The sequence below is a fragment of the Emydura macquarii genome, unplaced genomic scaffold (genome assembly GCF_026122565.2).
Source record: "Emydura macquarii macquarii isolate MOO-44397 ecotype Brisbane River unplaced genomic scaffold, CSIRO-AGI_Emac_v2 contig_587, whole genome shotgun sequence".
In the NCBI taxonomy this organism is placed as follows: domain Eukaryota; kingdom Metazoa; phylum Chordata; order Testudines; family Chelidae; genus Emydura; species Emydura macquarii.
This window is the reverse complement of record NW_027130724.1, coordinates 10,549,133-10,571,384: the sequence shown is the minus strand read 5'-3', so window position 1 is coordinate 10,571,384 and position 22,252 is coordinate 10,549,133. Positions and strand designations below refer to the sequence as shown.

General features: G+C 38.0%; 1 protein-coding gene across 2 annotated transcripts in view; it reads right to left on the bottom strand.

The window, feature by feature from the left end:
- PIK3C2A (phosphatidylinositol-4-phosphate 3-kinase catalytic subunit type 2 alpha) overlaps positions 1–22,252 on the bottom strand; it is a 96,473-nt gene that overhangs the window by 51,822 nt on the left and 22,399 nt on the right. For both annotated transcript variants that reach the window (XM_067540686.1, XM_067540687.1), the window contains exons 3-8: positions 18,516–18,616; positions 15,607–15,764; positions 9,052–9,172; positions 6,852–6,963; positions 5,473–5,552; positions 5,266–5,329 (exon numbers count right to left, since the gene is read on the bottom strand). In XM_067540686.1, the coding sequence (XP_067396787.1) occupies positions 5,266–5,329; positions 5,473–5,552; positions 6,852–6,963; positions 9,052–9,172; positions 15,607–15,764; positions 18,516–18,616 (636 nt within the window). The remainder of the gene's footprint in view (positions 1–5,265; positions 5,330–5,472; positions 5,553–6,851; positions 6,964–9,051; positions 9,173–15,606; positions 15,765–18,515; positions 18,617–22,252) is intronic.

Here is a 22,252-nt window from a genome sequence, read left to right as displayed (position 1 = left end):
CTTATTAAAAACATGCCTTGGTAAGTTAAGAAATGTCTATAACTACTTTTATACATAATGCTTGAAGCTCTCATGCTTATGTTTTTGGTTGCTTATTTTATTCAATGAAGTGTTCATTGAAATTAAAGAAACTCCTAGGAAATCTGGGCTCTCTCGATTGACAGGCTCGACAAGTCTAGGAGAACACCACCTCACACTGGTCATAAATCTGTACTTATTACCTTGAGGCCTGATTGCATAAATTTAGGAATATAGCTTTATAACTTCTGTGCTGCTTTAATGTTTGTATTTATATCATGTTTGAAAGACATGTTATGATTTTTGCCTTGACCAGAGTATTTACTAGGAGTCTGTAATTACTATTTGTGGGTAAAGCTACTGCAGATTGTACCTTGGGAACAGTTTGGTTAAAAGGCGAACAACCAACAAGAGTATCTTGTGAAAGAAAAGACCTCCCCCATCTGAAAAGACTGAAGATTTTTTTAAAGCTATTTCAAAGCCATACAAGTTAAGCCATGAGCCTCTTTATCCTCATCTTGTCAAAGAAAGAAGTGACAAGGGAAGACAGACAGCATTGAATAGCATAATCCCAATCCACAGTGCTTCAAACCCATCAGTCTTTGGTTCTCTCTCAAGCACTGTAGAAGTGGGACAGTGTCTCCAAATGGCATGGAATTGGTCTGGAAGTTGATGATTGCTATGTTACGCTCAACAGGAGAGCCCAACTAACTGCTTGCCCAAAACTGATGGAGGTAAGATGCCTGGCTGAAGTTAGAACCAGAAGGCCTTCTCCTGACACACCTCTCTCTAACGAGACAAGTCTTATTGCCTGTCAGGATAAACTGATTGCTGAAAATAACACTGAGCAGTATCAGTGTTGCGGCTGTTGTTGCTGACTTCCATGACGACTCCTTTTTATTGTATAAACCCTCAATGAACGTAAAGTAGCTCAAGAGTCCTTAAAAGGATATAGCATCCGAGTTCTTAAAAATAATGCAACAAAAGGCAAGTCATCTATGCTCTGTTGGACCTCTAGAACTATGCCTGAGTTCTGTAATAACAAAGCTCTTCTCATTATTACAGCTGAAGCCACAATCCTGGAGGAGGCAGCAGCCATATCCAGTGCTGACTGCAATGACTTTGTGGCCACCAGAAAGCCTTCCACAATGAAAGATTTCAGCTCTTCCCTGGAGGATTCTGGCCATTTTTGTCTGTAAATTTGGCCACAGTCTCTCAATTTACTAAGTCATATTTTGGTAACAATTGCACATTGCTACATGAGGGTTGAATACATTTTCCTTCCCATTAAATCCAACCTTTTAGATTTCATCTTTAAGTGCAACCTCTTATTTGCTACCATTATGACAAGAGAGTTAGGGGCTGGATGAAAGCAGAAGAACTCAAACCTCTGCATAGAGACATACCACATTAGTATGCTTCACTGCAGGTAGTAAGGAAGTTGGGGTATGCCAGAAAGTCTTTGCTGGTTCCAAGAACACGTCATTTATAGGGTCAGCTACCCTCCCTGGAGAAGATGACTGGAGAAAGTCTACCATCTTATGGGTATTCTCCTGAACACAAACTGCCTAAATGTTCAAGGCTGGAGCCATTCACCTCAGGAGATCTTGATATGAGTGGAAGTCCTCAGGCAGAGGAGAAGAATCCAGTATAGTGGAATGTTCTGGCAAAGAAGATGAAGGAAGCAGAGTCAGCGGAATCTGCTGAGACACTGCTTGCTACTGAAATAAAGGCTCTGAGCTGACACAGTCTGAGGGAGCAATATCAGTATGCATTGCCAGCCTAGTTGGGTCAGGAGATGAGGCAGGAGGATTCAGTGACCATGCTCTAAAAGGAGCCGAAGAGTGTGATCCTGTAAATCAAGGAATATCCCAAGGGTTCCAAGAAGGCCACTGAGGGAAGTATATGACACTGATGGCGAGTAGGTACTGGGCTAAGAACCCCTATCTCTACCGTAAGAACGAAGCCAATTCCTGTACTGATGGCGATCCCCTGGAGATCTCAAATTTTTTCAAGCTCAGTACCTGGATCGGGAAGGAGAGGTGGATTATGACTGAACTAGAACATGGAGGTCCCTTCTACATAGTCAGAGAAAGGAGGAAGCCACTCCAATAGAGCCATCACATGTCCTGACTCATTTGAAGTCCAGTATGGGGGCTGCATCGGTACGAATGAAGGCACAGCAGATGGTAGCTTTAGTACCATCTGAATCAGAGGCAACACTAACACTTAGCACAGGAAAGGATGTCGGTACTGAAGTAGGAGCCAGTATTGTATCTGTAGATTTAGCCTGTACTGGGTCTATAGAAGCTGAAATTGTCTAACGCCGAAGAGAGAATCTGCACCGACAAATGATTCCTCAGTGCCAAGACCAGATCCCAGAGCCAAAGACAACATCAGCACAGCTGAGGAGTCTTGTGTCAAAGGCTAGTCTGGAACAAAGAGGCAGAATAAATCTACTACTTCTTGAAAAGCCTGTGAGGTTGATATGATCAGTGCCAAAAATCAATGCTGGTACCAGATTCAACGGCTGCCCCTTGGACAATACCAGAGTCGAGGGTACAGTGCTGGAATGATCTTGCCTTAGTACTGGAGGGCAGGTATAAAGCCCATCTCTTTTTTGAGCACTTGAGGAATACCAGTGCTGCCCAGTACTCCGAGAGGAAAAAGAATCTCCAAGCCTTAGAATGGCTAGTCAGTTTCATATGAGTCCCCTTCCCTTGTGTGTGTGGGGTGGGGAGGGAGATGGATAATGGCGAATGGTTTCTTCTCCTCAGAGTCAAAATCTGGCTGCATAACAGCAGTTTGTGCTAGCCCCAAAACCCTGTGAGGTGCTGGGAGATGCGAGGAGGATCCTGGCTCTGAAGCAGGCCTCATGACTTGTTCCATAAAGAGCTGCTTTTGCATAAGTCTCTAGCCATCTGCATTCTTTTTTTGAAAAGAGAACAAATGAAGCACTTCTCTTCAATATGCCCTTCTTCCAGACACAACAAGCACTTAGTATGGGGATCACTAGTGGAGATAGCTACCCCAATGAGGTACAGTGCTTGAAACCTGGTAAAAGCATTGCACCAGCTTACTAACACACAGTCTTACTACTAAACTAATCTACTACTAAGGATACTACTACTAGCTATATAAAAATATCAACAAAAAACCACCAAAAATGTGATGTAAGATACCACATGGAATGTGCCAACTCAAGCTATTGGCAATGAAAATGAACTGAAGTGGGGGGTTGTGGCGGCTCTGCCCTTAAAAAGCCATGGGAGGGGCTACGAGGGCCAAAAGGGTGTGCACGCCACCCTGATGGGTGCTGCTAAACAAAATTCTCCAGCTTTGCTACATTGGGTGCATGCACACCTGAGTGGCATACATGTCTGCAACCACTCAAAGCAGAACCTTCTAGAAATTCTTATAGAAACAGATTTCTTTTATAAACACTCTGAAGTCTTCATTCTTTTATCTTTAAGAAAAAGATGTATAGCAGGGAAATGCTTTTGTTACTTCTAGCCTCATGTTTCAACTCAAAAGTGAAAGCCTTTGTTTATTCCTTAAATGCTTCTTTTGTGATGTTAGTTTGCAAATGTTTTGCATCTAAACGCAAGAATCTAATTTAATAATGTCCTGATCCTGCTTGTGAAAAGAGATGTTTTATGTACCAATATGAAATCCATTTATCTTGCTATAAATGGTTAACATAAGCTATTTGAACATAAAAATATTTACATTGTTTATGGAATTAGTTATCTGGGCAATGCCTAAGCAACTTGTTCACCAAGCTACGGAAGAAAAGAACTTCTCCAAAGATTAAGACGGTACAATACCTTCTTTGATAACCATTTAAGTTTAAAGACTCTAAAAACCATTTAAATTTAAGAAATATTTCATAAAACAGACAGAAAAAACAGCTGTAATCTGAATTAATTTGAAATGGAATTTCAATTCCTCTTAAATTTCGGATAGAACTAAAAGGATATCTCAAAATGAATAGAACTTTAAATATGTTCTGAAGGTTGCTGTCAAACATAAAAGTAATATAACCATAAAGTTGGAGAATTACAACCCTATTGCTTACACATTACCAGATTGCATATTCATGAGCTGAAGATGCTACCAAAGTCATCACATATAGGTACTGAGCCAATGAAAAGGAGATAGTGGCTTATATTTGGATCCAGTCATGCCCCTAAAAGAGGTACCTCTTCCATCCTTAGACAGACTACAAAAGACAAGAATTTGAATACTAGCTCTCGGCACTCTTCTTAGCTTCACCCTGTTCATCTCATCTCACCCAACCAAGCAAACTGAAGCAGCAACAAGACACCAAAGAACAAAGAAGCCACAACACTGCATCAAAAGGAAAATCTTCCAGTCAAGCACTGCAACATGACATCATAGAGAATTCAACATTATTGGTGACCCTGAGTGTGAAAAAGCACTACCAGGGGATTAGATTTGAGTTACTACTTTAAAATAATTTTCAAGGTGATATGTAAATATTATTGTAGTTTAAGATACTAACAGTTTCTCCTGTTAAGCAAAAGATGGTTTACACTATGTATTCCTGAAGAGCTATAAGCTAATCTTGGTAAGCAAAAAGAAACTGTACAATTTAATTTGAGTATGAGTCTCAATTTTAATTAAATTGCCTGTTTCAAGATCATTCCCTACAGGGAGTTGGTGAGTTTATAAGAAAAACATTGGTCTTATAAATAAGTAACTCTTTAATGACTTTGAAGGTTGCATACAATTTTATCAATTTTTCAGTTAGCAAGTGAGAGTATTTTGCTTGTTTAACTGTGCTGTCCTCTACGAAATAAGCGCCATTAATGACTATAATAGTGGGAGGAATCATCTCTCTACTTGCAGTGAGACACAAACATTAAGATTTGGTCTAATGCCCTTGTTTCTTTAGTCTATGCATTTTTAGCACTTTGGGGGATAAAATTACTTGGCACGCAACACTTGGAAAAACACCCCATTTACCCTTTCAGTTAGATGACCTGATTATTTTAAGCTGTGTGTGATGGGGAAGAGACTGGAGAGTAGTTCTGAAAGCCGAACTTGGGCAGGGAGAACTGAAGAACCCTATTAGCTCTTAGTTTTCTCAATGCCATTATTAGTGATTTTTAATTCTCTCTATATGCATCCTAACTCAGCTTCTTGTATTGCAATTAAAGACTATTCTTATGCAAGATATAGTATAGCACTAATTTGAAGGAGAATCTGTACAAGATCTCTTACCTCATTTTTAAGAACCATGTCAGTTTGAATATGGTAAGCCTCTAAGAGCTCTTCAACAGAATGCCTGAAATACATTGATTATTATTGTACACAAGTGGAAGTTTTCATACTATATCACCTTCTCACTATAGGCAAATATAGTAAACTGCTCAAAAATTTAGCAGAAGATTATTTGATCATGAAGGATACAAAATTACATACGGTTACCTTGAAATATTCTCTCTAAAAGGCTTTTCTATTTGGTAGAGGTGTTTTGTTAAATGTGTAGGTGTCCTATCATCTTCTTCCTAGTAATGAGAAAAAATTTGTAATTCAAGTCAAGTCCTCGCTATTCTCCTTGATTCCTTTGACTATAAAGCAACTCTTTGCCCTCCTATCAGGCAACTAAGTTTTTCTATGAACTAATGAGAGTTGGAGGGGGGGAAGGGGGGAGAGAGGGGAGATACTATTTGACATGAAAAAATACAGTTCCCCTCATTCAAGTTATAATGTGAACAAGTATTTTAGATACAATACTTTTACATCTAAAGACTCTAAAAAGCACCAGGGCCAAGATATTAAAAATGGATACCTAAAAGTTATGCTGCTAAATCCATATTTAAATACCTAAAATAATGACCCAATTCTCAGAGGCACTGAGAACTCAGCAATTCCCATTGATTTCATCCAGCAGCTCCCACTGCAAATCAACAACATCTTCCATATGAGGTCCTTAAAGCACTTTGAAAGCATATATTAAACCTCAATATCCCTTTTAAGGCAGGGAAGTACAGATTGACCTTTTTGTGCCTCAGTTTGCTAGAGTTACACAAGAACCCAGATCTCTCCTCTGTCGTGTGCTTTAGCCAGCAGACTATTCTTTCCTTCTACAGATACAGACCAATAACTGCAAGATATTTTGGAACAGTTTTTCCATGAAACAACGGGACTTGAGGACTTAGAGTCTACTTTTCATGAGAGCAGTTTAGTATTCATTTGTTCATGATCTGCCCTCAGTAAAATCCTGCAAGTGGAAGTGGCTGCTGTATGTGTAATTGGCTTAATTCCTGCAAACAGGGATTAGCCTAATTCAACAGGACTGCTTTCTACTTACTTTGTGATGATACATGGTTGGAAGGGGGGGAGCTTCTCAACTCAAAAAGAGGACCGCAGAAAAAGACCAGCCCCTCTTCTTCTCAGAACCCTATCCCCTTCCACACAAGCATCAATTCCCACCTGATACGGTAGTTTAACGTGGTACAGTGTTCCATATGCATTTTTAATTTAGTTCCTCTACTCAGCACAACACTATGTGGATGTAACAAGGTTATAACTCCATCAAATCACTAACTCTGGCCAACACTTCCATCCCCTTTAAGCATGTAAGCAAACATATAAAGAGCATAAAAACCTTTGCTATATTTTCTTATGCTCTCAAAGCCCAATTCAGAGGTTTAAGAGATTATATGGATTTGTAAATCCTTTATGGAGCTTTCTACCCATTTCAGGGTATAATCTACCTTCCCCTTCCAAGATGGTAACAGCACATTCAGTTTCAGCAATATAAAATCACGTTTATTATAACCTGGAGTTTAGTTTGTACTTACTGTTCGTGCCAGATCTCTGCATACTACACTATGGGTCAAAAGCTGCAGTTTAATCTCTGTATCCCATTTTCGACAGGTCTGAATGTATTCATGACTTCCTACACAGTGATTACTGTTAAATAAATGAATGCTCTAAGTTACTTGTCATTTCAAAATATTCAAATATTTTTCACGCAACACTCAGGTATTCAAGATAGCCCTGTCTGAGTCCTTCTCATCCTTCAAAATGCTTTGTAAATCCAAGATCTAGATAAGACACTAAATGTCTTAATTCAGCATTTAGTCCTGCAGAATATCTCAGAATTTTAAGCCATAAAAAGAGGATTAAGACTGGTTCTGCCATAGGATGGAAGGCTGTCTTAATTTAACAATTTTACAGAATCTCAGTAGTGTGCAGTCAACTATCAATTCCAAATTAAGTATTTAAGAATCCAGTTTTAATTCTCTCTGTGCCTGCAGATTCACTTACCAGGTTGCTGAGATCCGAAGAACCGCTGAAAACTATGTCACCCTGTCACTACAGTGAAAGGCGCTAGAAGCCTGCATCCAAACAAGCACTCACATTCACTGCATGATTTAGATGAGGAATAGACAGATTTTTAATTGTCGTCTTGGTCTCACTTTGGAGGATATGGGATCCCAGCGTATTATTGGATATTAAAATGGGAAACATACCACAGAAACCCATGTAACAAATCTCAAACTCTTATCCACGAAAAGTAGTGAGAAATTCCAGATACCAAGTCTTCTTCAGAGATTTGAAGCAAATAAGCATTTGATTGCTTAATTTTTTTTCTTTCAATCCATGAAGTCGTCGAGAACCCCAGTCACACTGCAGAACGCCAAAGATTCTCTAACCCTTTAGTTTAATTTCCTCCTAGTTTTCTGTTGTGCAATGGAGGCATTTACCTTTTATGAACCAGAAACAGCCCAAAATACTACAGGACTACGATAAATTAAAACGTGATTATATATGTTTTCCAAATGCGTTCCACCTCACATTTGAAAAAGCATCCAGAAGTAAAAAGGTCACGTGGGGGGAGGGGCAGGGGGAAGGATCCCCACACCACAGACTCAAGAGAGGAAAAAGCAATTTAGGAAAAGGCCTAAAGCCTGATAAAAGGCAGAATGGAAACAATTTTGGCTTAGTTTTCCAAAATGACAGAAAATATATACAAGTAACTCGAATCTAAAATCAATAAAGAATGCAAAATTGTCTTATATTTTGATGAGCAAACCTAACCCAGAGTCTAATCCTGCACAGTGCTTTCAATTTCTTTTTTTTTTTTTTAAATAGTGAGTAAGAGGGGCTAAAAAACACCCAAAACAGCTGATTTAACATCACTGCCATTTCTATACCATGATCCAACACATGCCAAGGCTTGCAAGGAGATGTTATCAGGATCATGAAAACAGCCTTGGTGGAAACAGAACTCTCATTACAAGGCAGCCTTCCAAACCAGAAGTTAGCTATTGCTAAAAACTTGAAGCAGTGAGAGCTTTGGGCAATCCCTTATGATCCGACAGCCTGTCTCTTAAATCAGCACTTATGTACCAACACCAGTTTCTAATGAAGAATGCTCAGAAAACAGGAATTCACGTAAGAGAACAAGTATGAGCTGAAGTGTGAAAACTAGCCCCGGAGAGACAAATAAAGTGATTTATAGAGAGTTAAAAAGTGAATTCAGTGCAGGCAAGAGCTGTCATACTAAGACCTAAAAATGTAATCTCTATTTATTTGCTGAATAGGCAGAGGTACCTAACAGTTTTGAAATGCAGTATGGTTCTCAAACACCTCTAAAATCTATTAACTTTTTAATGTTTTCCCCCACTTCAGTCAGTCACAAAGAGGTTCAAAGACCAGTGTAACTTCTGCAAGATTACTCTCATGAGGAAGTGGAATGTACACAGAAATGCAAGCTCATCATATGATGGAGTGAGTACAAAAATCTAAATACTACATACTAGAATAGAAAAGCCAGTTTTCCAGATTAATGAATCTGCAGGGACATAGTACCCATACATATACATACACACTTATACCCCCCACCACAAAGGAAAATTAGTACTTAGAATTCTAAGTCACTAAACTCAGTTTTGCAGAGTTACTTTTACATGTTTAATGATGGATAGATTTTCCATTAATTGTGCCCTGAACTGAGTGACAGTTAACTATTAATAAAAATTAAAGTTTGCTTACTTCTGTAGAACTTCTTCTTGACCACAGACTTTCAGGATATAACTGCTAATGTCCACTTCATTCAAGTCATCATGTACCCAGCAAAGCGCTTGCATTATTATAAGCTCAACAGGAGAACTCACTGTTTAAAACAAAAACCAAAAACCAGCACCTCTGGATGTTAGAAATCAATTAATGTACATCTCTGCTAATTCAGTTGAGTTGCTTACTCTATTAGCTACATTTGTTTTTGTAGAAGCAGGCAACATTTTCCTCAACATACATGCACAAGCAAACATTTATATAGTGTCTTATCTGACTGGGTCTCAAAGCACATTAACTTCAGTACTACAGAGCTCTCTGAGATACACATTACAATAGAGGAATCACTCTAGCCATCACTGAAATTCAGCCATACTCTTTAGTTGGCATGTGGCAGCTGTTGAACAAAGGTACAGCACTATATAACTGTTAGGAAAATAAACAAAGAAAATACAACAACTGAAGCTGGAAAGAGGAATTTCATTAGACTGGATGCAACTACCCAAACTGCAATCTTGCTGGGACACCAGAAATCACATTCTGAGCCAGTATCTTAGTATCTTAGAATCTTTAACAAACAGAAGTGGTCAAAAAACAGAATTTGTGTCTCATCAATAGGGATCCTTATCACTACTTCAGACCCAACTTTCATGGAAGAGTGTTACACACTAAAAAAGATTTCCTGGAATATTCTAGATTTCTTTGTAGGTATAAGTACTCCTCCCAAATAGGCAAATGTAACTTTCCAAAAATGTTACAGGGATTAAATTCTGTAAAATTATTTTACAAAGTCATTCAAATGTAACACTGGATATACATTTATAATAATGCATCATGATGACGGGGTATGTTTTTGTGATGCATACAAACAGATCATTTATGAGACTTGGGCTTCAGCATACTATGTATAAACTGACTGTTTTGTTCACATATGTAAACTAATATACCAAGTGGTGGTGTATGTAATTTGTTAGTCACTATAGGATAATTATTGTGAAATTATTCTATAGATATCATTGCTTATATTCATAGTCTATATTTTTGTTACTTCTAACAAATATAACTATTTCGGGCACTCACCTAAAAGTTTCACTATCAGAATCCACTTTTGGAGAGAGACTTCTTTTAGCAATAACAAGCAGTCTATAAGATTTGTCTTTTATTTTGGGAATCATTAAGACCTTTCTAAATTTAGGATCCATTGTAGAAGTTTGAAATGGCTGGTTAAAAACAGAAGCTGATTTGTGATGTGAGGTTTTTGCATTTGGATGGCATTTTTGTATTCTATATGTTTAATAAGGACCTTGAAAAAAGTGCAAGTAATCCCAATGTTGCCTTGGAAAAAAGACATGAAATTTTAAGTTTTAATCTTAAATTTTTAACTCTTCCTTGTTGATATCTACTAAGAAAGCTCATGTTTGTGAATTATGCCAGATACATACAATCTATGTATGTCGATATACCAGATTATGGAGGCTAAAAAAAAAAAAAAAAATCTAATCCTTCCAGTGATTCATCTAGTTAGTGCTTCTGTATTAGCAGAAAACACCATCTTGAATTCTCATTTACTAGACCACCACTTAGTTATCTACCAATAATTTAATAATTCATTCAATTTCATAATTTTAAAAGTGTGCCAAAGTATCTGTAAAATTAGTGCAGAAAAATTTAAGTTTTAATATATACCATGATATGGTTAGCAATACAGTTCTCTATTTCATGTGTTAAACTACTAATGTTGAGTTTCCAATAAGATAATTTGTAAGCAAAAAATATAAACTTGACCTAAGACATGGTCCTGTTAAATATGATACTCTCATCTGGTTGAAATTTTAAGCTAGTGCAGCTGTGCCACTGTAGCTCTGCAGCTCTTTAGTGAAGATGTTATTATGCCTACAGGAGAGCTTCTGCCATTGGCGTAATCCACCTCAGAGAGGTGGTATCTATGTCAATGGGAGATGCTCTCATCAGTATAGCGCTGTCTACACCCAGGGTTAGGTTGGTATAACTGAGTCACTCAGGGGTGTGAATTTCTCACACTCCTGAGCAACAGAATTATTCTGATATAAGTTTGTACTGTAGACCTGGCTTTAGTTAACAGCTCTACTATTCATTTCATTTCAGTTAACAGTGTTGCCACCAATCGGAAAGTTTACATTTTAGCCAATATTCTTGAACACACAGCTCTTTATCTGCCCTTATTTTCTAAAACTAGAGAAATATTGATAGAACTGCTAACAATGCACTATGCAACCAAGCAGAAAAAGCTTATTTGAAGGTCTTCTTACCTCTCCACTCAGTCACTACACAAACATTTTCACTATACAAATACCACGAGAATGTTTTGCAATAGCCTCTCAAATATGTTAAAGGAATGTTCTTTTTCCACTGATTGTGCTTTTTATATTTGGAATTTTTCCTGCATTCCAAATGGAGAAAAACTTAGCATGGCTGTAGCTGCTTTTAAAGAGAGATGTTAACAGATCAATTTAGGCCCCAAACTAATATTAATGAGGTTTCGTTTTTTTAATTCCAGTGCAAAGTTTACAGGTGACTATTTATGTCAAAACCATTTGCTAGTGCAAGACAGCAAGTCTGAATCTGAACATGAGTCAAACAAGTATTTTTGTTTCACAAACCAAGAAATATCAATCCAAGCCTTAAATTACAAAAGTAAATTTAGTTTTTAAAGTGAGTTATTTAACAATTAGAAACTTGATTTTTAAACATAAAATTTATGCAGAACCCAAGGAAGAATTTGTTATGTGAGATTTTCCTGCACAAGTACTGCAGAACTGAGCCCACAGCTTTACTTGTTTACTAACTGTGGGCACTGTGTGTTACATATCTATTGCTGCAACCAGCAGAGGGAGCACAAAATATTGTTTCTGAACTGTTTAGCATAGCTACATACTGTAAACACAGTAAAGAGATTTAGTCTCTAAAGGACTTCCATCATTTAAAAACAGATTTAAGACAGTGAAGGTATTAGGACACAAAGCTGAGGTATCACTTTACAAGAAAACAAAGAATGAATATTTCATGCATTCATAATGTTAATGTCAATAATAGCATAATGTCGCATTAAGTTGGTAGGCACGACTATAAAATAAGTTTACATGAAATATCTGCTATTACTGTGGCAATGCAAAAACACTTACATTTGTATTGTTTGGTTATACAAAACCTACTTATTTCAACATTGCTAACATCATTCTCCTTTTTCCCTTAATCCTGCAGTTCATAAACCCACACATGGGAGTTCCAATAGATATAGTTGTGTTTTAATCCTTTCCAATACACCTATCTTCATAAGAATGACATTTGCTTTCTTACTTTGCTTGCTTGTCACACTAACAATGAGGAAAATCTCAACTTTGGATGACAGAGGTGGGGAGAGCTCTCAAAAGGTGATAGCGTTTCATTTATTGTTAATTGTTTTACACGACTTGGAAAACAGCAAGTTATCTACTTTATCTTAAATTATTTCAGTATCTTTAGGTTATATTTAAATGCATCCCAGAAAACTAGATGTTTTGAAAAGTATGAGGGTATTTCAAAGCTACAGGGCTGACTCTTCAGGTTTAATTACTTCAAAGAAAAAAAAAACAAAAAACAAAAAACAAACTTATACCGCTTTTCAAAAGGACTCACTCTGGTCTTTGTGCCATGTGACATTAAGCTCTGAGGTGAGTCTCCAACTGACATTGGAGTCACCTCTGGAATACTACATCTACTAATTTTTACAGATGAGAGTAAAGAATTACATGACAGCAAATACTGCTTTGCTGGCTTTCTTTAAAAGAAAGATTCTATTTCCTATAATATAAATAAATACATAGAGGTTGCACCTACCTTAGAGCAGTAGGAGAAGTGACAAGATTACAGAAAAAGGTAATTTTCTATTGGTCAGTGGGGCTATTTGCCTCAGTTTAAGAAAATAGCAAACTGTCAAATTCATACAAGTGCATAAACATTTCATACCATGAACAAAAATGAGTAGTGACAGAACCTCATAAGAAATTTAATCTATAAGCACTACTTCTGGGTCTCACACTAGTCTAGAACCAAATGAGTAATTCAATATCATGAATGTTAAGCAGAAAAACATTCTGGATAAAACGTTCCAAATCATGTTAGGCTGGTCTACCCTGACCGCAGCGGTCAACAGGAGACATGTAAGCTACAGTACTGTGGCTTGCAAATCTCCCGTTGACTTACTTAAGTTGCCATATCACGGCATCTCACTTCGTTGTGTCGATGGGAGACTCCCTCCAGTTGACGCAGCCTTACTCTTTTCGAGGAGGGATGATTAATGGTGTCAACCAGAGAGCACTTATGGGATCAACTGAGCAGGTCTCAACAGCCCAGCTCAGTCGATCCCACTGCATCAATCCGTGCTGCCCCAGAAGTGTAGACATATCCTAAGTGATGTAGAAGCCTAAATCTCATTGAGAGTCAAAGGGATTCTGCACTTTTTAAAAGATTAAACATTTGGGAACAGGACTCATTACTGACAAAGTCTCTCTCCATGATTTCAGATTAATTTTACATTGCACTCAAAAACAGATAAAATTGCCACTTTTTAAAAAGTAGCAATCTGTGATTTCACTCAGAGTGAAAAAAGAAATGTAAGTTAGAAGCAGCTAAAAGGTTGAATTATAATGAACATTTAATGGAGAATTTTGCGGTCATTAATTTTTCACAGATAAACCTTTTTTCCCCAAGTAAAGATTCCTGCTTGGCATTGTTGAGATAGAATTCTACTTTTGGGGAAAGGAAAGAACTAGTAAGCAGCAGTCAGCATATTATACCCAAAGGCCATATCTGCAAAGGGCTGCCAGTACTGTGGTGCCAAATGAAGAAAAGCAAGGATTATCAAAGCTTTACAAAGTCTTCCGTTGATGCTTCCACTCTCTGTCCATAGTCTGCTTGATCAACAGTCACCTTAGAATTGACGCAGAAGGCACTAGGCCCCAATAGCCAAATAAGATCCCAGATAAAAGCAATCCAGTTGCTAAAATCTCCAAGGTGACTTCGGCCTCCTTCCTGGGTCCCTTCCATAAAATGAATAATCAGAAGACTGAAGCCATAGTTCTTTCCCGATAGAATTTTGAAGTACACACGAAGAGCTCTGTTGTTAGAAAGACAGACTAAGCAATGTGATTTGATGAAAGGCAGGAGAAAGGGAAAGTCCATAAAGCTTTGTAATAGTATAAGATGAAGAGACCAATTTTGCAGAACTTATAGCCACACAGAAGAGTAATTAATTCTGATCAGCTTCAGGGAACAAGTTCTGGAGTCCAAATGGAACATGAGAGAGGAAGCAAAGGACAAGATTCAAAATCCATATGGAAAGATACCTAATCTTGACAGGCCTCTAGCACACCAGGAAGTCCCAAACCTCCTTTTTCTTCTAGATTATACTAAGCACGGAGATGGAACCTGGAAGATGCTGTCAGTAGGGCCTTTGCCAAGATCTTCTAGAAGAACATTAAGTATGTTACTAAGCGAGCAGGAGAAGGCTCTAATGGATAACACAGAAGCTCTTTCTGCTTTTATAACAATGGAAGTACCTTATCTCCCAAAACTCTCAGAAGAGTCTATTATTCACAGTGGAAATATCCATATGCTGGAGGAAATCAATATAGGAAGTTGAGGTTCCATATGTTCTCATTATGAGTTGCCTGACGTAGGAGCTACAAAGCAGTGCAGTTCGGCATTTGTGAAGGACACAAATTCTAGGAATCTACCCTTTCAGATAATGCAGACTAGAACACTAAGGGAGTGTTGTGTGACCCATCTTCTTACGAGACAACCAGCCCTCAGAGCAAAACAACTCTTAGCTGTCCAGAAGTCAAAGAGATTTAGTTCCTTCCACGTGCAATTCAGTATCTCCTCCTTGTTCAGGTAGCACATCTTAGATAAGACCAGTTGTCACCTAGCTTTCTTACCAAGGACTACTAAAAGTTAACAGTACCCACATTTACAGCTGAGCTTTAATATACTGAGTAGCCTTGTCCCAGAAAGGGACAACCTCTTCCTTGTTCTTCAAAGGAAGTTAGAACTTAATTCCCAGAGAAGCATTGTGATGGAATTGTGCTGGTTTACAAATGACTTGCCAAATCTCTTGTTTTGGTGACTGCCATCATGTGCTCCAGAATGTAAGCAATTCATTTAAGTGTGAGCACAATATGAAATGACCCATGGTTGTCTGACTTATCTTTGAGATGAGTTTGAATAGCTTTATTTCAATGTTTTCAAATACTTTTGAATTTAAAAAAAAAAAAAAAAATTTAATTCACAACTAAGCTGAGGAAAAAAATTAAAAATTTTGTCCAAAAGGAAAAATTTCCACGAAAAGGCTGTAAGTATCTGAAAAGTAAGGTCTAGAATGAGTGTTCCATCTCAATATTTATAATTAGTACTTTCAGAAGTCATTTAGAATTCACAGGAACGATTAACTCATTAAAAAATTAGTAATGTGTTGAGCTACAAAAGTGAACTGCAAACTATAAAATAGAAAACACTTACCATCACATGTAAATGTTACTGGCTGTTGGAATCCTTCAATTTCTATAGAAACCTTGATACTGGCATTCTCCCCACTTATATTTCTTTGCAGCATGACTGGACTCAGCACAAAGCCTGGATTTGTGTGCTGATTGGTATAGGGAAATTTGGTCCTCAATCTGTAAACAAAGAGGGTTTTAGTTTATGAAAGATTCTATATATAAATCCCTTGACTATTATGCACAGCAATGCTGTTGTCTGAAAATACTGCAGTTTCAAAGCTCAACAAGCAGTTGAGAATGATTTTTTATTATTAATTTACCTAAGCTGTACATACAGAAACATTTGACTCTCCTGTTCTCTGCACCTCAAGACCACTGACAAAGGGATGAGCAACTAGTTTAAAATTAGTATGTTGGCTAGAAGAAGAAACTTTACATGTTAGGCTCATTAATATCTATCATCATCACTATTATCCTATATGTGCATGATGTTCTGAATTTTCATGTTTAACTTTAGGTTACAATGTAGTTTAAGAGAGCAGACTGTACTGTAGCATCTGCATAAGGCAACTAATTTTTATTAGTTAAAAAATTCAATATTTTTGCGATACGAGTCCCAAAAACTCTAAAATGTTTGGTCTTTGGGTACTGCTGTTTACCTGATGTGTACTGTTCAAATCCTATTATTTCAAACACTGAAAGTTAAATAAAGAAACAATGAAAAAGGAGATAAGCTAAGGGCAAAAGATTTTGAGGAAGAAGGGAGCTCGTTTTGTTTGTAAGGGTGTGTCTATATTGACGGCAGCAAAGTCACTGCCATCAGATCGACCTATTTGAACCGACTGAGCGGTCAGTGAAGACTCAATCGATCCAGAAGTCGACACTGGTAAACCACCCCTTCAAGTGGTGTAGCGCAGTGCAGTGCAGTGAAGTGCTACTCTGTGTAGCTTGCGTAACTCCCGTTCACTGCCACCGAATCGCCAGGACTAGATCGAACAGGGCTAGATCTTGTAAATCAAATAGCTAATGACAGACTGGTATATAATTTTTTTTTTCCATTTGTTAGAGAATCTGTTCTCAGAATTAAACTTATTTTCAAAAAAAATTGCTTCAGAGAATAAAGGAAATCCTTTATGGGCAGTTATGCAATCACAATCCTATAGAAAAGCTGCTATTGATTTAAGTCTTGAAGCAGATATAGGTCTTATACATTTTTAATTGTAACTAATTCCAAAATATTCTTATTCCTATCCCATACTCAAAATTTTAAGATCTTTGCCTCAGTATCTTGTAGCAGTGAGTTCCATGGGTTAATTATGAGTAATGTAAAAGCATTCTTTCATTGGTTTTAAAGTTATCCAATGAAATAAAAAGGTATACCCCATTCTTGTATTACAAGAAAGAGTAAATATAACAGCCAACTGACAACCTATACCACCATTCATTGCTTCTTGTACCTTTTATGTCTTAATTTCCTTTAACCTAAATATTCCTAATCTTAGTGTATTTAAATATATGTAAAAAAAAAATCACACATTGTTATAGTAGCACACAGAATGTGCTAAGTGCTTTCCAAATTCAAAAGAAAGCAGTCCCTGTTCTGAAGAGTAGTCTTCCATGCCTCTAGTCATTTTTGTCATTTCCCGTGACCTTTTCTATTTCTGCTTCATTACTTTTAAGATAGGGTGACCAGAATTAACACAATATTCAAATTAATACTAAGTTGGCTAATTAGATGCATCTTTTCAAAAAAGTATACATCCCTACAAAGAATAGAAGACATTCAGAATCTTGTGTATAGTTTTAAAGCCAACAGTGGACTCTGGGGTCATGCAGCATCCAGTCCTCAAAAAACAAACTACTACAAAGATCACTACTGAAGTACAGCTGTAAAATTGTAAAGGTCTTAATCAGACATCCCAAATATCCAGCACTCCACCCCTTTCCTTCTTTAAATGATCCAACTATTAAGATTGCCCTAGCCTATAGGCAAACCATGCAGGTGATCAGAGAGGAAAGATTGAGGGGGCAGCAGAAAAGCAAGTCAGAAAGAAAAAAAGTCAAAGCCTCCTCTACTGCCTCCTCTTTCTCTCTTTTTCCTCCTAGATCTTTAAGTTCTTCTTGCTTTATTCTGCTCCCCTTGAGCAGCGTCTTCCCTTTTGCCAGCTACAGCTACTTCTTCCTCCAATATCACTGTTAGCAGAGATTCCAACAGACAACTCATTCAGCCTGGCAAGAGGCTAGACTAGATAACAAGTTGAGGTTTGATTATTGCACTCAGCCTGGATTTCTAGTTAATATATCTTTTGCCTGGGGAGGACAAAGGCCAAGGACATCTTTGCCCCAGAAGTTTATGCCTGCCCAAAGGAGGTGGCAGCAGCAGCCTGTGTGTCTGGAATAGGGGTCAGGGGACAATGACAATGTGTTTCAAGAGTCAAGAACAGTATGATAGGGCTTGTTGGAAGGGAGAGAAGTTAAGAATGAAGAACTTTGAGGAGAGACTAAAAAAAAAAACCATGTGAAAAGGAAGGAGACAGAAGGAAAAGCAAAACCTGTACTCTAGGGAAGTGTGTGTAGGGAAACAGGAAGAGGCAGGAAGTCAATACAGCCAGTCATATGTGCGGATCAAAAGGTTAAGAACTTGCGAAAGAGACATACCAGGATTTTAAGTCATTTACAACTTAATAGAAAACAGTGCCAAAATGTTAAGATATACACCAATGAAAGAAAGGACATGAGGTTGGATGGAATAGATTGATGTACTAAGGAAGACATATTGCAGTTTGCCTAATGCAGCAAACTGTGTAGGGCTAGTCCTGTGAACATTACTGGAAGTTCATTATCACATTTGATATTTATTTCCAACCTCAGGACAGCACACACCACCACTTAGTTATCGGAATTTATTTGCATTCAGTAGTTTCTTACTTTGAAACTGCTTGACAGAAAGCTGCCAGCTCTTGATTCCGCTCTTCAGTATCTTGGAGAAGAGCCTTTTCTGTTGTCAGGCTAGTGGTCCCATTGTCTTGCTACAATTAAAGGATAAATCAAAATTTTAAACTGGTTGAAAACATGCTCCTAACACACCTTCAGATCACTAGTCAAATTTCAAAACAGAAGTACTATTTGCCAACTATATTTCAGCTACATAAAATGTAAATTTACAGATATTAGCATACATATGTAGTAAAAATGAATATTTCAGTTATGAATTTAATTGGGTTTGTATCCATGTTTATCATCAGACGTGATTCTTTGCAACATTACCGAATTGGAAAGAGAACACTCACTGAATCATGGAATCTGGCTTTGATAGCTGTTTATATTCAAGGATTGTGACAGTCATATTGAAGAGTTATCTAAGTTCCTAGGTAAACGTAGCAGCTATTACGCACACGTACTGCTTTATTCTCTTGTGTTTTCTACCCCATTTTACTGGCAAAGGGAATGCCAAGACAGGACATTAGGGCTAGTCTCTAACATACGCCAGGGTACAACTTCCACCTGGTCACTCAGAAAGGCAGAATGGATTTGAACAACAGCTGTAACAAGAAATGGCACCTCTCACATATCATAGAAGTGGAAGGGACCTCGAGAGGTCTTCTAGTCCAGTCTCCTGCACTCAATGCAGGATCAAGAATTATCTAGACCATTCCTGACAGGAGTCTGTCCAACCTACTCTTACAAATCTCATATGATGGAGATTCCACTATCTCCCTAGGCAATTTATTTCAGTGCTTAACCAACCTGACAAGTTAGGAAGTTTTTCCTAATGTCCAATCTAACCTGCCCTAGCAGCCTCTTGTCCTAGCCTCATAGGTTAATGAGAGCAACTTCTCCTTCTGACTTGTAACAACCTTTTATGTACTTGAAAACGGTTATGTCCCCCTTCGGTCTTTTCTTCAGACTAAACAAACCCAATTTTTTCCAATCTTCCCTCACAAGTCATGTTTTCTAGACCTTTAATCATTTTTGTTGCTCTTCTCTGGACTACCTCTAATTTGTCCATATCTTTCCTAAAATGTTCCATCCAGAACTGGACACAATACTCCAGCTGAGGCCTAATCAGCACAGAGTAGAGTGGAAGAATTACTTCTTGTGTCTTCTTACAACACTCCTGCAAATACATCCTAGAATGATGTTTGCTTTTCTTTCCCCCCCCCTCGTAAGAGTGTGACACTGGACTCATTTAGCTTGTGGTCCACTATGAACCCCAGGTCCCTTTCTGCAGTACTCCTTTGTAGACAGTTATTTTCCATTTTCTATGCGTGCAACTGATTGTTTCTCCCTAAGTGAAGTACTTTGCATTTGTGCTTATTGAATTTCATCCCATTTACTTCAGACCATCTCAGTTTGTCCAGATCATTCTGAATTTTAATCTTATCTTTCAAAGCACTTGCAACTCCTCCCATCTTGGTATCATCCGCAAACTTTAAGTGTACTCTCTATGCCATTACCTAATTAATGGAGGAAGATATTTAACAGAACTAGACACAGAACTGATCACTGCAGGACCCCACTCAATATGCACTCCCAGCTTGACTGTGAGCCACTGATAACTACTCTCTGAGAACAGTTTTCCCAACCAGTTATGCACCCTCCTTATAGTAGCTTCATCTAGGTTGTATTTCCCTAGTTTATGAGGTCATGGAAAACAGTATCAAAAGTCAAAATACACCACATCTACTGTTTCCCCCCCATCCACATATCTTGTTACCCTGTTAAAGAAAGCTATTCGATTGGTTTGACACGATTTATTCTTGATAAATCCGTTCTGACTTTCACCTTATCTTCTAGATATTTGCAAATTGATTGCTTAATTATTTGCTTCATTATCTTTCCAAGTACAGAAGTTAAAGTGACTGGCCTGTAATTCCCTACGTTGTCCTTATTCCCATTTTTATAGATTGGCACTATATTTGCCTTTTTCAAGTCCTCTGGAATCTCTCCAGTCTTCCATGAGTTTCTAAAGATATCACTAATGGCTCAGATATCTCCTCACTCAGCTCTTTGAGTATTCTAGGATGCATTTCATCAGACCCTAGGGATTTGAAGACCTCTAAATTGTCTAAGTAATTTTTAACTTTGTTTTCCTATTTTAGCCTCTGATCCTACCTCATTTTCACTGGCATTTATTAAGTTAGATGTCCAATCACTACTAAACTTTTCGGTGAAAAAACAAAGTCATTTAGCACTTCTGCTATTTGCACATTTTCTGTTAGTATCAGTAACCATCAACATTCTGTAGGAGTCGAGTGCAATCCTTGAACCAACAGTGATATTCTACCTGTGGCCCGAGACTCCACACTGTGGTCTTTGAGGGCAACTGTGTTCAGGAAACTCTGATTTACTTGCAGCAATTTTAAACTGAAGTGTTTCAGTCAGCCCCATGACTAATAAGAAGGGATGAAAGCATGACTGCAACCCAGATGCGAGCCAACACCACTCTGAGCAACTGCGGTCTCTTCCAATAGCTCTCACTCTGGGCACATGCTACATCTTGGGAACAGGAAAAGTTGGAGTAGCTCTGGCTACTCCATCCCATTCTTCCCTGTGATGCTGTGGGAGCCCTAGGAAGAGCATGATAGAAGCTTAACTCATTATGCCTGATTCTACTAAAGCACCTAGCATCAAAGGACAGCTTCCTTCTCACACAGAGACTGGAGGGTAACACGCACATGGGAGAAGAGAGCAGCTGAGAATCCACCAGTTAAAGGTTTCAGATTCTCTGAACCAACAGTCTGGGGGGTACTCTAAACTTGATCCAATGGACAATAGTCTCCTCAGAATGATGTTCTTTGGCTATCTCCAGCTGAAGAAACATGCTCTAGCCATTTCCGTTCCTTGTCTGAGATAGCCTTCTCAAAGCTATGTTGGCCCTACAGTCTGGATTTCCTGACAGGGATTTTTGGGTGATATAAGTTTCCTTTGAATTGGTTAGGCAGTGGAAAAGAGCAAGAAATCTGCCCCCAAGTACTAACTGAGGCCCCTTGATCTTTTTGAAACATGTTCAGCCTTAGGCTAAAAGGGGGTGGTACCACAATTCCAGCCTGAGGTGATGTGAATATTTGTAAGTTATTGACACCAGTTCTAATCAAGTGATAGAAATGTTGGATAATCTGGTGTAAACAGGTCTCTGGGAATTTAAGCATTGTGCTAGTAAGACCTACTCTTGACAAGACTATCTCAAAAGTAGGTAGGTGAAAGACTATTTATAGGGATACAGAGGAATCTGTTTGCCCTCATCACCCTCTCCCCCAATACTCAGGGCAGAAATTGACTCTCTTGCCTGATCTGTAGTTACTCCTGAAAAAGCTGAAACACTACTGTTCAGTTCTCAATGGGACTGTTTAATCATAGATAGAAGATTGAAGTAGAAGCCATAAAATTGGATGTAAGGTCTAAAATACAAGTATCTTTTTGTGGTGGTAGGTTCTGAACAAAATAGAAGTGAGTTTGAGAAATCAGTGGTACATTTTGTATTCACGTAGTAACTTGCACAAACATTTTAACAGCTGCTATTAGTTAACTTAATGTTCAAAAATCTCAAGTTCATCTCCAGGCAAAAATATACATACGTTATACCAGATAAAGCTACTTTACATACAAAGCTTTTACGTACAAATAAATATGATTAAGTTGAAGTTACTCATTTTATTGGAATT